This window comes from Armigeres subalbatus, chromosome 2 (assembly GCF_024139115.2).
Source record: "Armigeres subalbatus isolate Guangzhou_Male chromosome 2, GZ_Asu_2, whole genome shotgun sequence".
NCBI classification, from domain to species: Eukaryota; Metazoa; Arthropoda; class Insecta; order Diptera; family Culicidae; genus Armigeres; species Armigeres subalbatus.
This window is the reverse complement of record NC_085140.1, coordinates 26,908,117-26,925,040: the sequence shown is the minus strand read 5'-3', so window position 1 is coordinate 26,925,040 and position 16,924 is coordinate 26,908,117. Positions and strand designations below refer to the sequence as shown.

At 41.2% G+C, this 16,924-nt stretch overlaps 1 protein-coding gene across 1 annotated transcript in view; it reads left to right on the top strand.

Annotated features, from left to right (window-relative positions):
- The first annotated feature begins 3,781 nt into the window (after nucleotides 1-3,781).
- Nucleotides 3,782-16,924, top strand: part of LOC134218333 (protein eiger) — a 61,293-nt gene continuing 48,150 nt past the window's right edge. Inside the window, exon 1 of the mRNA XM_062697271.1 lies at nucleotides 3,782-4,297. Within this exon, the coding sequence (XP_062553255.1) occupies nucleotides 4,142-4,297 (156 nt within the window). The 5' untranslated portion in view covers nucleotides 3,782-4,141. The remainder of the gene's footprint in view (nucleotides 4,298-16,924) is intronic.

The following is a 16,924-nucleotide window of genomic DNA, read 5'->3' as shown; positions in this document are numbered from 1 at the left end:
GTGAGTAAGAGTGAGTGAGTAACAGAGTGAATGAACGAGTAAAGCGATTGAGTGAGTAAGTATGAATGAGCTTGTGAGTAAAAGTGAGTGAGTGAGCAAGAATGAGTAAGTGGAAGTGAGTGAATAAGAATGAGTGCATGAGTAAAAGTGAGTGAGTGAGCGAGTGAGAGTAAATAAGTGGTAAGAATGAGCGAGTGAGTAAGAGTGAGAGAGTGAGCAAGAGTGAATGAGTGAGTAAGAGTGAGTGAGTGAATAAGAGAGAGTGAGTGATTAAAAGCAGTACTGCAATTTCTCAATTTCAATGAGAGATGTCACGCGATGTTTACATATTTGCCCCTCTCATTATCTATAGAAACGCAAAGAATGAAAGGCATGCTGCAAAAATTCCACCAACTTTTATACCGTGACAGGACATGCTTTATTTTTGTATTTATTACCGCTTTCAACTCATTCGATTCAAGGAATATGATTAATTTGTCGTTCAGTTATTGTTCTTTGCGTATATCTATTAAAATAATTTAGAAATTTTAATTAAAAACAAAGCACAGCATCCTTTCATGCAAAACTAGTCAAAGAACCCACGATTTTTTAATTTGGTCGCCAGACATATAAAAAGGCGCTTTGCTCTCTGTCTTATGACGATCACGATGTTTTGGAGTACTGATTAAGTAAGTGAGTGAGTAAGAGCGGGTGAGTGAGTAAAAGTAGGTGAGTGAGTAATAGCTGGTGAGGAAGAGGTAGTGAGTGAGTAATATATTGTGTGTAGGTGACAGAGAGAGAGCTCTGTTTGTCTTCGGAAAGAAGCGTTGATTTGTAGAAGGCATCCTCTCTTCCGTTCGCCTCATACAACGCAAACGTGCCTTGTACCTGGCAAATGTGTTCATTTAAAAGTCATCTCCTCTGTACACGCCCGTTTCAAATCACTCAGAGACTGTACAGGGAAAAAAGATTAATTTAAAGAAGGCATTATCTCTTCTGATCGCCTTATACGTGGCAAGTGCATAAAGAAGGCATTATTTCCTCTGTGTGCCTGGTACCGAGCAAACGCGTACATTTAAAGAAAGCATCATTTCCTCTGTCGCCTTATACCGGGCAAACGCATTCGTTTGAAGAAGGCATTATCTCCTCTATACGCCTTATACCGGGCAGACGCGTTCATTCGAAGAAGACATCATCTCCTCTGTTCGCCTCAATATTGTTAGTTGAACGGTTGAAGATGCGTTTTTCCAAGTAACTCTAACTATTTTTTATTCTTTGCAAAGATTGTCGTTTTGGATTCATCGATATCTGTGAGTGTGAAAAATGATACTGGAAATTTACTGATTCCAAATGTTTTAGAGGTACTGACCTTTCGGTGTAATAGATTTCGGGGTAATGGATTTCGGGGCACCGTCCCATTCGGGGTAGTGGCCTTCGGGGTAATGGCATTCGGGGTACTGGGGTGGAGCCAGCCGCAATTCCTACATAATTGAACATATTTTTGAAATTCTCGTAGTAAATCATGTTGATACTTATTATCCAGGTTCATCGGGAATAATTCGGATTGGTGGTTTGAAAATTCTTCTAAACGGGTCCTAAAAAATTTATTTGAGCAGCTCCAAGAATTTCAAATCTCTCAACCATTTTCCAAAAATCTAAACGAAATATCCTTCACCTCCCTAAATATTTTTGATTAAATAAAATCATGATGTAATGCTCATATAACACATCGTTGATAAGGATCAGCTCTAGAGTTTTCGGAAACCTAAAAAAACTAGGGAAATAATGGAAGAGATATTCACAGAGTCAAAAATTTTGCGCCCGCTTATTAAGTGAATGAGAATCTCGTTTAAACCCAGGTTTATACGGATGTGTACCGCATAGATTAAGATCGAGTAAATCCTGAAATCTGCGCATAAAAAACGACTTCAGCGAAAATCGATGTTTCGCGGTTTTACCATATTCCCGGATTATTAAAAAAAAACATGTGAAAAAACTCACAATAAATGTTATGCACCTTTGTCAAAAATTGAAGATTAAAAAATCTGCCTAAAAACTACTTCATACAATAACTGTATGAAGTTTGAAAATAAATTTTTACTTCATCAATATTTTTTTGCATTATCAAGCATCTTTCGCCATTACGCATTGTTATCCGAGGTACCCTTCAGGGGTGCAGCTACCCCAGGTTGAGGACCGCTGATCTACGTTATCTCTACTAACACATGAGCCCCTATATGAGATTTCAAATGTAGATTTTTCGATTTATTTAGTTCACTTTCACACTAGAATATCGATATCATAGATTCCACTACTTAATACCATCGTGTCACTCCCACGAACAATATTGTTTGCCAATTAAATTCATTCACACTCCGCCAAAACAAAAATTCCAAAATAATGGAATTCAGAGTAATGATGAATGAACTTTGCCTTTGGAAGAGGCGGCTCTCTTCTGATATCTCTTATAACGTATAACGTATCGTATAACGTATAGAATATGTATCGACATAGGCGATCGAAGCCAAAGACAATCGCATATGTAAACATTATAGAAATGGGCATTACACAGTAGCGCAACAATAAGCTCCAGCTCGATAAAATCATTAAAAAACTTCATTATCGTTACTGTGGATATCTATGATCCTGAGATTTATTTAAGTAGTTACAAATACTACTCGTAAAATGTATTTGCCATACAAGATAAATGTTCATTGTTCATGCAATGGCAGGCGTAAAATAAATAATAGCAATAATAGCTTTGAAAATGCTAATAGACTATGTTGTAAAGCAGGCAAAGATCCAGTTTGAAAATAGTACCACTGAAGGTAAAAAAATAACTATTAAGCTAAATCGTTAATCGATCGAAAAACAATTTAGTGATCAACTAGGCTTTGCTATCCATCGAGGAAATCGGTTGAGAATTGCTTTGTGAGGCAATTGCTTATTGTTTTTCTTGACTTTTGTGTGTACACTCATATATATACGGACGAACAGACATTTGCCTATTTCATCGAATGAGCATCGATATCATCAGATTCATCTACTTAATGCATATGGGAAGGGTAATGATGGTATTTTGGACATCTGAATATATTTTAGACTTTTGGCTATATTTTGTTTATTTTGCTACATAAATATGTTTAGAAATATGATTAACAAAGAGGCTAAATAGACAAACGATTCATATTTATTTAAATAAGCTAAGTAGAAGAAGTCCTAAGTAGAGTCCCAAATATATTAAGATGTCCAAAATACACCATTTAGCTTATGGGAAAGGCCAAGATATGTTTGTATGCTCTTCAATTAGCTAAGGGGATATTAAAATAAATAAAATTAAATCGAATCGAAATATTGAAAAGAATTTTTTTTTAAATTTAACTATATTATCCTTTAATTTTGACTAAACAAAAATCCGAGGGAGATAAAATATATGAACTGTGACTTCACAATGCGTATATCTGCCAAGAAACAAATAAAGTGTTTGGTTCATACATTTTTTGATTCGGAGTAATGCGAACAATTGGCAGATCACTAAGTGCGAATGACGGAACGCTGCACTGCAAGCAATATTCATCAGAGAATCAGATGTCAGCCGGTGTCGAGGACCAAAATTTTGCATAAATGAAAATAAATGTATCAACTAACTATAATGAATTAATACCTCTCTGTGTCGAGCAAGGAACCCTGGTTCCAGTCAATCAGCGAAGAACGGTGAAAGAAGCGAGAGCGAGACGTAGAGTCCGAGCAAACAGCAATCATTATGAAGATCAAGACTGCGATCATTCTCCCAGTAGTCTATAGTAGCTTCCTCTAAGTAGAGGTATCCGTTCCGCCATGCGCGTAGGATGGCTCTAAGAAGCCTGAACCGACCACAAGTGCTGCTCAGTAGAATGCCGACGTTCGCGACGGTTAAACGCTTTTCCGCTTAGCTTGCGCGTGTGCCTTGCCAGTTCGAAAAATTGTGCAATATTTTGATTGAACTGTGGGATTGAATAAAAAATTAGTGCGAATTGTAAAAACACAAGTTGTGATTTGAAAATTTTTAGAAAAAAGAATCAGTGTTATCAGAGCAAGCCAATATTTCGTGAAATGTGTATTTTTCAATAATTAAACTAAAGTAAAAAAAAAAGATCAATATTTAACGCAAGCAAACGCCACAATGACTGCCGAGTCATTGAAACCGTTTTTGAGTGCACCGAATGCAATGGAAAACCTGCCCCAGGAATGTGTGGATAAGAAGTCGGCGAAAAGGTATCTGCTTATCTGCGCCTTTGTGGTCCTGCTTGGGCTGACTATTTCCGTTGTCGGACTGGAGGTAAGCAAAACAAACAAACAGAACAGCCAGAGCCTATTTGACCTGTTCTTATCTGGTGCTTTATGGCTAGAACTATTAGCATCGAAAATTTATATGTTTAGGAGAAGACCGATTTTGGTAATATTGGAAATCATAATATGTTTAAGGTGCATAGATTCATAGATCACTCTACGAAAGTCAATCAGCGATGTAACAATGTTTGTATCTACATTAATAACCCAATCAATGAAAGGTTATTCAATTCAAAACATTTTGTATGGAAGTATTTACAGGATCCAGAATATAATACTACCAAAATTAACGATTTCGGCTAGATTTGTGTTAATTTTCATTATTGCTAATACGTGCTCACAAAGCATTTATCGTTCCAATTCTTGTGTTTTGATTATTTTCAATATTTTTAAATTTCATAGAGATCATGTATTTTAAACCACTCAAAAGTATTTTCTTCCTATATTTTGTGAAAATAAAAATGGTACAATCCCACTTATTTCCGTTGCGAATTGCGTCCTGCAACATATGTTATATATGTCACGTTGCATTTTTTTTATCTATAATAATAGATTAAAACAGTAAGGTCTTTCACATTTGCTGTGTGTGTCAAATGCGTTCCATCAGACATTTGGTTCACAAGGCTCAGCAACCAATATACTTTTACACGTTTAATCATTACTCATGAACATAACATTTACAATGATTTTGAAGATTTTCAAAATTTTGAGGATTTTCAAAATATGCTTTAACAAATCCGAGGAGTTTTTTTATATTTAATTTTTTTTCTATTATTCCCCCTTTCCTTGACCTTTCGGAGACCAGTAGGAAATAATTTTAATTAAATATTTGTAACGCCCCAACTCCTGAACTCCTCGGTAAGTCGATTCAGATCTTTTTCGAGGCGTTTTAAATAACCTAATTGAATTTAGAATTATTGCCAAATTTAAATTGGGACATGATGGGGCACCTAACCCATCAATTCAAATATTTCCTCTGAAATTTGAATATATACACAATGATGGTTATGAAAAGTGTTTTCCCCCACTTTGATCAATCCTAAAGGAATTAACGATTTTCTTGAGAAATTCCTTTAAAATTCTATTGGTAGAATTCCGAATTCCTTCGGAAGTTCCATCAAGAATTTCTTTGAAAATTCCTTTACTATTTCCGTAAACCCATCTAGGAATTCTTTATTAAATTCTTTATAAATTCTTTCAGAAATGACTCAGTAATCCATTCGGATATTTCTCCAGGTATTCCATTGGAAATTTCTTCGCGAAATTTCCCAGAAATTCCTTCGAAATTTCCATCAGGTAATCTTCGGAAATTCCTTGATGAAAATTTGAATGAATTCCTTCCTTTTTTGCAAATTCTTCTTCTTCTTCTTCTTCTTCTTCTTATTGGCATTACATCCCCCACTAGGACATTGTCGGCTCGCAGCTTAATGTTCATTAAGCACTTCCACAGGTATTAACAGGTTTCTAAGCCAAGTTACCATTTTTGCATTAGTATATCATGAGGCTAACACGATGATCGGGAATCGAACCCAGCCACCATCAGCATGATCTTGCTTTGCAACCGCGCATCTTACCGCCAGCAAAGGAATGCCAAAATTATGTTATTCTTATGGAAATTTCATTAAAAATTCTGCTGAAAATTGTTTTGGATTTTTTTCTGGAAATACTTTAAGAAATAAATAAATACCCAAGAAATAATTACCATTGGAATAAACATCAGTTCTGTTCTCTGTAACTCTGTTGTTGTTTTGTTGTTTGTTTTATGTATGAATATTTCATAAAGTGATTCTGATTTTTTGGAGCAACGTACAACGCACGCTAAAATGGGGTGACATTGAAACAGGCGCAATAATGTGCGCACACACCCATAAACGTGCACATAAACAAACGTTTCAATTGAAAATGAACGTCAGATTTGACAGCTGCGCTATTCACAAAACTTTTGTTTCTTCGAAATCAACATTTCCACAATCAAAATGTATTCAATACTTTACACAAACTTGTTGTGCATCTTTTGTTACGGTTTTGTATTAAACCTATTCTTGAAAGCTTTTTAATCCTTTTATTCCAATAAGCGTGACAAACTAGAGCTAAGCAGACACGAATGTCATAGAAATGATGAAGTTTCTTCAATAAACTAAACTAAACTAATACGGGGAATATAATTTATGGACGACTTCTTACCATGATGTGGTGAATAAAAGGACATCATAATTGTATGTATACAGAGGCGCATCTACGTTCCGAGTCGTGGGTAGGACAATCCAGTTTTCCGCGAGCAGTAATGGCCACTGGCTTGCATGTGGGCTAGTCTCTGATTTGACGTTTGTGGAAGTCCGTTCCCAGCATTCTTGCCAGTAAAAATTCTGGTATTAACATTAGCATTAAGCGATTGGCATGAATTCGGAGGTGGTACAAGCCTAGACTGTGGTATGAGAGTAGCATCTCTGCTGGAATCCGTTAACAAAGAGGCACTCTCCAACAGTCGAGATCCGCCTGGCCACGATTATTTTAGGAGAAAGAATGGAGACTTATCAAAGAAAGGTGCTGATTACTCTACGACGTCTCATATAGGTGCCACATGAGGTTTTGCAACTGTTAGTGTGGAAGGCATAACAGTAGGAATCGTTTTGGTGGAAAACGAAAAATAGAAGAAAAAACTAAGACGTGCAGAATAGGAAAGAGGCGAGCCTGCGATCGAACCCCGACCTCCTGCTTATAGTAAACTTCGTGGCCGTGCAGTTAGCAATCACTGAGCTTGTCTCCTATGTAACAAACCGTTCTGGTACTGTGAAATCGAGGCACTGCTGCTGAAAGCATAATTCCCATAATGATATGAAATCCATTTCAATATAGACCAGTTATACTTGCGGTGGCAATATAATCAATTTTAAATTATTTAATCAGGACTTGAAAAGCTCTTGCGAAGAATACTCACATGATTAGAGATTTTTTCAATTTTCAGGACAAATATAGCTTTTCCAAGATTATTCAGGCCTGCAAAGAAGTTGGCATACAGGAACTCTTACGATTGTTGAATATAATATGGTTAAAGATCTAGCGATTCAAAGCAAACTACCAAGAAATTGCATGATTGTCAACTTATCTCTTGAGAGATTAGAAGCCTTCATCGAGCAGTTTTCCAGCGGGATTTGGGATGTCTGTGGTTCCTCAAATTTAAATAAATCTTCTGAGATTTGCATAAAACCTTCGTACGTGGGCTTATTAGAAGCCATTTAAACGTGCTTTATTTATCATAACTTCTAAAAATGTTTCTAATCACATTTGCAGATTCCAACAACTTCTATTTTATATCTGGAAAACCTTTAGACAATGGAAGTTTTCGATCATTTAGGAAACTGGGTTCAATCATTTAGCAGTTTGTCAATAGGTCTAACGAATAACTAAGCTAAATTCTAAATTGTGTTGGTGGACTTCTTGTGCGAAGGTTTTGCTACAACTTTACCTAAAAATTCGTTGTTTGAATGCCATTTATAACGAAGGTATAGCGCTACTTGCAGTAATTTAGACCAAAAGCTAATGACTTCTTCATCTTACCATAATCATGGGTAGGACAATGCTTTAACTGTCCTACCCAAGATAATTCATGCGTAGGACATGTCCTACTTGTCCCACCCACTCCCGGCGCCACTGTACGTTATGTATATATTTTTATTTTTCCCTATCGCAATAAATTTTGTAAACAATATTTTGTTCTTTGCTTTGTATGAACCGTAACGCACGGCTTGATCCCCTCCTCCCCTACAGCGTTTAGTGATTTGTGAATTGTCACTTATAGCGATGATCCTTACAAAATGTTCAAAGGTAGCAAATGAAACTATAAAATAACGAAGTTATATATCAAACTGTTACTGTTGATAATTTGCATAATTCCTCTGAAAAGTCAATGAAAAATTAAATATGTTTTGTTTACCGGTGTACGGGAAATACACTTATTACAGTCAATGAGTCGATATTGAAGGGACCATCGACTCATGGAAGTGTCGAGATGTGGAGTAGAAGATCCTTGGAAAGCTGTTAAAAAATACAGGTACTCCGTCTTCGACCAGAGATCGTACAGACTGAACACCTAGACAACGGACACGGACACATAACACCCAGTTGACCGGTGGAGATTTTTTCCATCACGAAAAGTTTCCTCCTTACCGGGGCGGAAATCGAACCCACGCTCCATATCACTGCCCACACTAAGGGAGACCCGACGACGAGAAAGAAGCGTTCTATGCACAGCTGGAGCAGACATACGATGGATGCCCACTGCGGGACGTCAAAATCGTCATCGGTGACATGAACGCTCAGGTAGGAAGGGAGGAAATGTATAGACCGGTCATCGGACCGGACAGTCTGCATACCGTATCGAACGACAATGACCAACCATCCATAAACTTCGCAGAATGGTAGTCCTAATCACTTTCTTCCCGCAAGAATATCCACAAGGCACAAGGCACATGGAAATCACCTAATCAAGTAACGGAAAACCAAATCGACCACGTCTAATCGACGGTAAATTCTTCTCCGACATCACGAACGTACGCACTTACCGCAGTACGAATATTGAATCCGACCACTACCTCGTTGCAGTATGTCTGTGCTCAAAACTCTCGACGGTGTACAACATGCGTCGGAGTCGTCCGCCGCGGCTAAACATTGGGCAGCTAAACGGTAGACTAGCCCAAGAGTACGTGCAGCAACTGGAAGTGGTACTCCCAACGGAAGAGCAGCTAGGCGCAGCATCTCATGAAGATGCCAGAAAAGAAGCATCGCAGCCGCCACAATAGGCACGGTGCCCCCGGATCAGAGAAACGACTGGTATGAATGTGAGCAGTTAGTTGAAGAGAAGAATGCAGCATGGGCGAGATTGCTGTAACACCACACGAGGGCGAACGAGGCACGATACAAACGGGTGCGGAACAGACTAAACTCGATTTTTCGGTGGAAAAAGCGTCAGCAGGAACATCAAGACCGTGAAGAGACGGAGCAACTGTACCGCGCTAATAACGCACGAATGTTTTATGAGAAGTTGATCCGTTCACCTAAGAGCCACGTGCCACATCCTGATATGTGTAAGGACATAAACGGGAACCTTCTTACGAACGAGCGTGAGGTGATCCAAAGTTGGAGGCAGCACTACGAAGAACACCTGAATGGCGATGTGGCAGACGAAGATGGCGGTATCGTGATGAACCTGGGATAACGCGCGTAGGGCATAATTTTACCGGCTCCGGATCTCCAGAAAATCCAGGAGGAGATTGGCCGGCTGAAGAACAACAAAGCCCCTGGGGTTGACCAACTACCAGGAGAGCTATTTAAACACGTTGGTGAGGCACTGGCTAGAGCGCAGCACTGGGTCATTACAAAGATTTGGGAGGAGGAAGTTTTTCCGCAGGGGTGGATGGAAGGTGTCGTGTGTCCCATCAACAAAAAGGGGAATAAGCTGGATTGTAGCAACTACCGCGCAGTCACATTACTGAACGCCGCCTGCAAGGTACTCTCCCATATTTTATGCCATCGACTAGCACCGATTGCAAGAGAGTTCGTGGGGCAGTACCAGGCGGGTTTTATGGGCGAACGCTGCACCATGGACCAGGTGTTCGCCATTCGCCAAGTACCGCAGAATTGCCGTGAACACAACGTGCCCACGCATCATTTATTCATCGAATTCAAAGCCACATATGATACAATTAATCGGGACGACCCATGACAGCTAATGCACGAACACGGATTTCTGGATAAACTGACACGGTTGATCAAAACGACGATGGATCGGGTGATGTGCGTAGTTCGAGTTTTAGGGGCATTCTCGAGTCCCTTAGAAACGCGCAGAGGGTTACGGCAAAAAGTAATACGAAGAGCAGCGATTAACATGAGTGTTACAATTTTCATAAAGTCCGTCCAGCTATTTGGCTTCGCCGACGACATAGATATTATGGCGCGTAACTTTGAGAAGATGGAGGAAGCCTACATCAGACTGAAGAGGGAAGCTAAGCGGATCGGACTAGTCATCAACACGTCGAAGATAACTACACGCTAGGAAGAGGTTCAAGAGAAGACAATGCGAGCCACCCACCCCGAGTTTGCATCGGTGGCAACGAAATCGAGGTGGTAGAAGAATTTGTGTACTTGGGGTCACTGGTGACTGCCGAAAATGATACCAGCAGAGAAATTCGAAGACGCATAGTGGCTGGAAATCGTACGTACTTTGGATTCCGCAAGACGCTCCGATCGAATAGAGTTCACCGCCAAACCAAACAGACAATCTACAAAACCCTCATTAGACCGGTAGTCCTCTACGGACACGAGACCTGGACAATGCTCGTGGGGGACCAACGCGCTGCTGGGAGATCCATCCATCGTTCACACCGCAAAAATCGGACGACTGCGGTGGATCGGGCCCGTAGCTAGAATGTCGAACAGTAACCAGATGTAAATGGTTCTTGACAACGATCCAACGGACATAAGAAGGCGAGGTGCGCAGCGGGAAAGGTGGATGGATCAGTTGGGAGATGACTGGCGGACCCTCCGTAGAATGCGTGGTTGGCGACGTGTAACCATGGACCGAGCCCAATGGAGAAGACGCTTATATACCACACAGGCCACTTCGACCTTAGTCTGAATATTGTCTATCCGGAATAAATTTAGACCGATTTTTATACCGAAGTTGGATTTTTCTCCAGATACAGGCAACTTTCCCAACTTCGGAAATAGTGCGCTAGATTCGCCTAAAGATGCGCTAAACAACGCAGCAATTAGTTTGACAGATAAAACTTCGGAAGAAAGTTCGGTTCGGAAGTCTCGACTTCCGAATTCTAAGTTGGTACTACGCCGACAATAAATAAAAAATAATAATCAAGTTACTGGGATGGAGCAGAGAAAGTATCAAAGCCACCCATGCAGTGTATCAGAGTTCCATTCTCATAACGGACTTAAATTTCCTTATGTCTGAAAAGATTATTCAAACAGCGTGTGGTAACAGCACTCATTGTTAGGTTACCAAGTGATCTACCTCCCTCAGTTGTCTCCCATTGATGAGCGATGAAAATCTTTAAACTTTGAATCAATGAACGCCACATTTCAAAGATCTAGAAAGCATCAGCGATTAGGCCGCAATAGAGCATCACGTTGGCATGATTTTAGACGATTTTTACTCATGATCTGATTTTTTCCAATGCCTGATATGGTCAAAAAATAATACTTAACTAGAAAAACAAAATTCTAAAAAGGTGAAATTGATGAATTCGCGATTTTGTAATTTTTTCTTTTGGCTGAATTGTGTTCAGACGAGAGGAGCCGGCCAAGGGCCGAAAATCTCGTTAATAAAGATAAATAATAATAATAATAATAATTGTGTTCAGATCGGTTTTAGAAAGCAAAATATGTAGTACATTTTGTCCTTTTGCCCTTTTATCCTTTCGACCTTTAGTCCCTTCGACCTTTTGACACAGATTCTGATGTGATGTGATTGGTCAGTGAAGGAAGTTCATAAATAAATACTGTCACCAGAGCCGCTGTTATACTTCAGTGGGAACCACACACAAACCACTTACTGGATGGAGGTCCCCATGGCCGGTCCTGGAAGTTTTCTTCTCAGGCTAAGTTCCATTACACAAAAATTAATTAATTTGGTGAGATTGTTCCAATATATTTACATCATGATTTCAATTCAAAAATTCATGTTATGCGCTGGAAGATAATGCTCCATAATGCAAAATGGAGCATGTAGCTATATAAAAAAATCCGTGTAAAAACAGAATCGGATCTAATAGTATGAACAGCCGGGACTTAGTGTGAGCAAAGGTGACCTCGGAATGGTCATGAAATACTAAACAACCTGAAATGGGTCCCTGGAGCTGCAGTAGAGCTAGTACCTTCTAACTTCCGGACTGAATCTGACTGTAATATGGACTGATTTCATTCATGACATCACTGCCAGACAGTGTGGTTAGATTGGACACACACAACTGTTGCCATTTCATTGATCCAAGAAGTTCGACTTGTAAATTTGTATATCGCATATGAGTTAGTTCCGAAATTTAAAAAAAAAAGTTAAAACTTGCATTGCAACTAAAATTCATCCTTGTGTCAAAATCCTGTGCACACACCGGTAACGGTACTGGGCATCATGGAAATTAAAAAAAAAAGACCTCGCCTTCCCCCTAGCATATTTTAATAGTTACGTCAATGGTTATAGTATTTTAATGACAATTATGACATTAGTTAATCGATATTTATATGATAGGAAATTCAAATTAAAGACGTAATAAAATCTATTACTATTATTCGTAATAATTTACAATTTACAATTAGTTTGAATAGTACCAACCAAACTTGTAGTTATTACAGTTTACAAAATGTATTTTCATTTAAAATCATGGTGGTTATGGTGGAGCTGAGCTGGGAGGTTATCCACCTATACAAAGAAATCGTAGATCGTAAAACAAGCAAATCACTTTTATACTTCGTGATTATAGTTCTAGACGGTTTATGTAATCAATACATTTTCCATGTTCCAAATTTCAAATCGCTATACATGGTTTCGACAAGTCAAATGCTAAAGGAAAAGTCAATCAATTTTCAATCTCTAAACAACATACCATACGCCTCCATCGTACCAACGTTCCAACGCGTTGCAACGGGCCATTAGTGGCTTTATAATAATGTACACCAGACTTTACTTTCATAAAACATTGTAAGTTGGCGACTGTAAACTATTTTATTGATCATTGGAGACGATGCGAAATACGCTTCCCGATCTAAGCCACGGAAGCATCATCTCCAATAATAATTCCAATTAGCAGCCAAAATAATGCTTCCATACACACAACAAATGGCATCCGACGCCACACGAACAACTATTTCTACTGTTGTTGCTAATTCGGAACCGACTTTGAATCGCATTTCACGCTTCACGCCCACATCTGCTTTCCCTGATGCTCTGCACTCTACTTACACTTGAAGTTAGTGCGCAGCGGGCAAGGGTCATAGCCCATAGGGTTCAAATTCAAACTCTGATCAACTCTATTTTTCGGCACATTCCGGGTATGACACCAATAGCTAATGCACAACCGCGATTTCAAATGTAATTTTTAACCTTTCTTAAAGTTTGTTTTTTTGTTCAGCTCCATCAAAATTGAAGACTCAGTTTAACAATAAAAAAAATACAAAACCAAATATGGAGAATCGCCTCACTTTAAGCAAAGTCTAATTTGCCTTAAACAGTTTTAATCAATATGTAATGGCGATATTACAAGAAAACCTATCTGTTAGTCAACATTAAACCTTTGGAAGAAAAAAAAAAACGATACATATAGGGGGAATGACGGCTTTGGCAGTTTTTGTTCTATTATTAGCAGGGGGTTTTTTATGACTGACTATGCTCCAATTTCATCGGGAGCACACGCATACTCGCCGATGTGCTCAAGGACCGTGGATTCGGCATCGTAGCGCTGCAGGAGGTTTGTTGGAAGGGATCAATGGTGCGAACGTTTAGAGGTAATCATACCATCTACCAGAGCTGCGGCAACACACACGAGCTGGGAACAGCTTTCATAGTGATGGGCGATATGCAAAGGCGCGTGATCGGGTGGTGGCCGATCAATGAAAGAATGTGCAGGTTGAGGATCAAAGGCCGGTTCTTCAACTTCAGCATAATCAACGTCCATAGCCCACACTCCGGAAGCACTGATGATGATAAGGACGCATTCTACGCGCAGCTGGAACGTGAGTACGACAGCTGCCCAAGACACGACGTCAAAATCATCATAGGAGATTTGAATGCTCAGGTTGGCCAAGAGGAGGAGTTTAGACCGACTATTGGAAAGTTCAGCGCTCACCGGCTGACGAACGAAAACGGCCTACGACTAATTGATTTCGCCGCCTCCAAGAATATGGCCATTCGTAGCACCTACTTCCAACACAGCCTCCCGTATCGGTACACCTGGAGATCACCACTGCAGACAGAATCACAAATCGACCACGTTCTGATTGATGGACGGCACTTCTCCGACATTATCGACGTCAGGACATATCGTGGCGCTAACATCGACCCGACCACTATCTGGTGATGGTTAAACTGCGCCCAAAACTATCCGTCATCAACAATGTTCGGTACCGACGACCGCCGCGGTACGACCTAGAGCGACTGAAGCAACCTGATGTCGCCACTGCATACGCGCAGCATCTCGAGGCAGCGTTTCCGGAAGAGGGTGAGCTCGATGGGGCCCCTCTTGAGGACTGCTGGAGTACAGTTAAAGCAGCCATTAACGACGCAGCGGAGAACAACGTCGGGTATATGGGTCGAAGTCGACGGAACGATTGGTTCGACGAAGAGTGCAGACAGATTCTGGAGGAGAAGGACGCAGCGCGGGCGGTTGCGCTGCAGCAAGGTACCCGGCAGAACGTGGAACGTTATAGACGGAAGCGGAGACAGCAGACCCGCCTTTTTCAGGAGAAGAAACGCCGCCTGGAAGAAGCGGAGTGCGAGGAGATGGAACAGCTGTGCCGTTCTCAAGATACACGCAAGTTCTATCAGAAGCTCAACGCATCCCGCAAAGGCTTCGTGCCGCGAGCCGAAATGTGCCGGGATAAGGATGGGAGCATCTTGACGGACGAACGTGTGGTGATCGAAAGGTGGAAGCAGCACTACGAGGAACATCTGAATGGCGCTGAGAGTACAGGCAGTGAAAGTCAAAGCAGCGGAGGAGATGACTACGTCAGTTCAGCGGACGATGGAAGCCAACCAGCCCCCACCTTGAGGGAAGTTAAGGATGCCATTCAACAGCTAAAGACCAATAAAGCAGCTGGTAAGGATGGTATCGGAGCTGAGCTCATCAAGATGGGCCCGGAAAAGCTGACCACTTGCCTGCACAAACTGATAGTCAGAATCTGGGAAACCGAACAGCTACCGGAGGAGTGGAAGGAAGGGGTTATATGCCCCATCTACAAGAAAGGCGACAAACTGGAGTGTGAGAACTTTCGAGCGATCACCATCCTTAATGCCGCCTACAAAGTGATATCCCAGATCATCTTCCGTCGTCTGTCACCATTAGTGAACGAGTTCGTGGGAAGTTATCAAGCCGGCTTCGTTGACGGCCGCTCGACAACGGACCAGATCTTTACTGTACGGCAAATCCTTCAAAAATGCCGTGAATACCAGGTCCCAACGCACCATCTGTTCGTTGATTTCAAGGCGGCATACGACAGTATAGACCGCGTAGAGCTATGGAAAATTATGGACGAGAACAGCCTTCCTGGGAAGCTCACCAGACTGATCAAAGCAACGGTGGATGCGGTGCAAAACTGTGTGAAGCTCTTCGGCGAACACTCCAGTTCGGCCGAATCGCGCCGGGGACTAAGACAAGGTGATGGACTTTCGTGCCTGTTGTTCAACATTGCGCTAGAAGGTGTCATGCGGAGAGCCGGGTGTAACAGCCGGGGTACGATTTTCAACAGATCCAGTCAATTTATTTGCTTCGCGGATGACATGGACATTGTCGGCCGAACATTTGCAAAGGTGGCAGAACTGTACACCCGCCTGAAACGTGAAGCAACAAAAGTTGGACTGGTGGTGAATGCGTCAAAGACAAAGTACATGCTTGTGGGCGGAACCGAGCGCGACAGGGCCCGCCTGGGAAGCAGTGTTACGATAGACGGGGATACCTTCGAGGTGGTCGAGGAATTCGTCTACCTCGGATCCTTGCTAACGGCTGACAACAACGTTAGTCGTGAAATACGAAGGCGCATCATCTGTGGAAGTCGGGCCTACTACGGGCTCCAGAAGAAACTGCGGTCGAAAAAGATTCGCCACCGCACCAAATGTGTCATGTACAAGACGTTAATAAGACCGGTAGTCCTCTACGGACATGAAACATGAACAATGCTCGAGGAGGACTTGCAAGCACTCGGAGTATTCGAGAGACGGGTGCTTAGGACCATCTTTGGCGGTGTGCAAGAAGACGGTGAGTGGCGGCGAAGAATGAACCATGAGCTCGCCCAACTCTACGGCGAACCCAGTATCCAGAAGGTAGCTAAAGCCGGAAGGGTACGATGGGCAGGACATGTTGCAAGAATGCCGGACAGCAACCCTGCAAAGATGGTGTTCGCTTCCGATCCGGCAGGTACGAGACGGCGTGGAGCGCAGCGAGCGAGATGGGCAGACCAGGTGCAGAACGACTTGGCGAGCGTGGGGCGTATCCGAGGATGGAGAGATGCGGCCTCGAACCGTGCATTGTGGCGTCAAATTGTTGATTCAGTGTTATCTGTTTAGATGTTAACTAAATAAATGAAATGAATGCTCCAATTTGGCCTAAGCATTCTTTGCATATCAAAGAATATTGTGGCCAAATTTCATAAAATTTGGTCGACAAAAACCCCCCTGACAATAATAGAATAAAACCTGCCAAAGCCGTCTTTCCCCCTAACAGATAATTCAGTGTTTTCACTACTAACTTGATATCTTCGCGATACTTAATAATGATTTGTTAATAAATCCAATTTAAATATACTTTTTATTAAGTGTTCCTAAAAAAATATTTCGCAACCCTATATAAATCCATTTCAACCCATTTCCTTTCTCCTCAAAGTATTCTAATAATGCAAC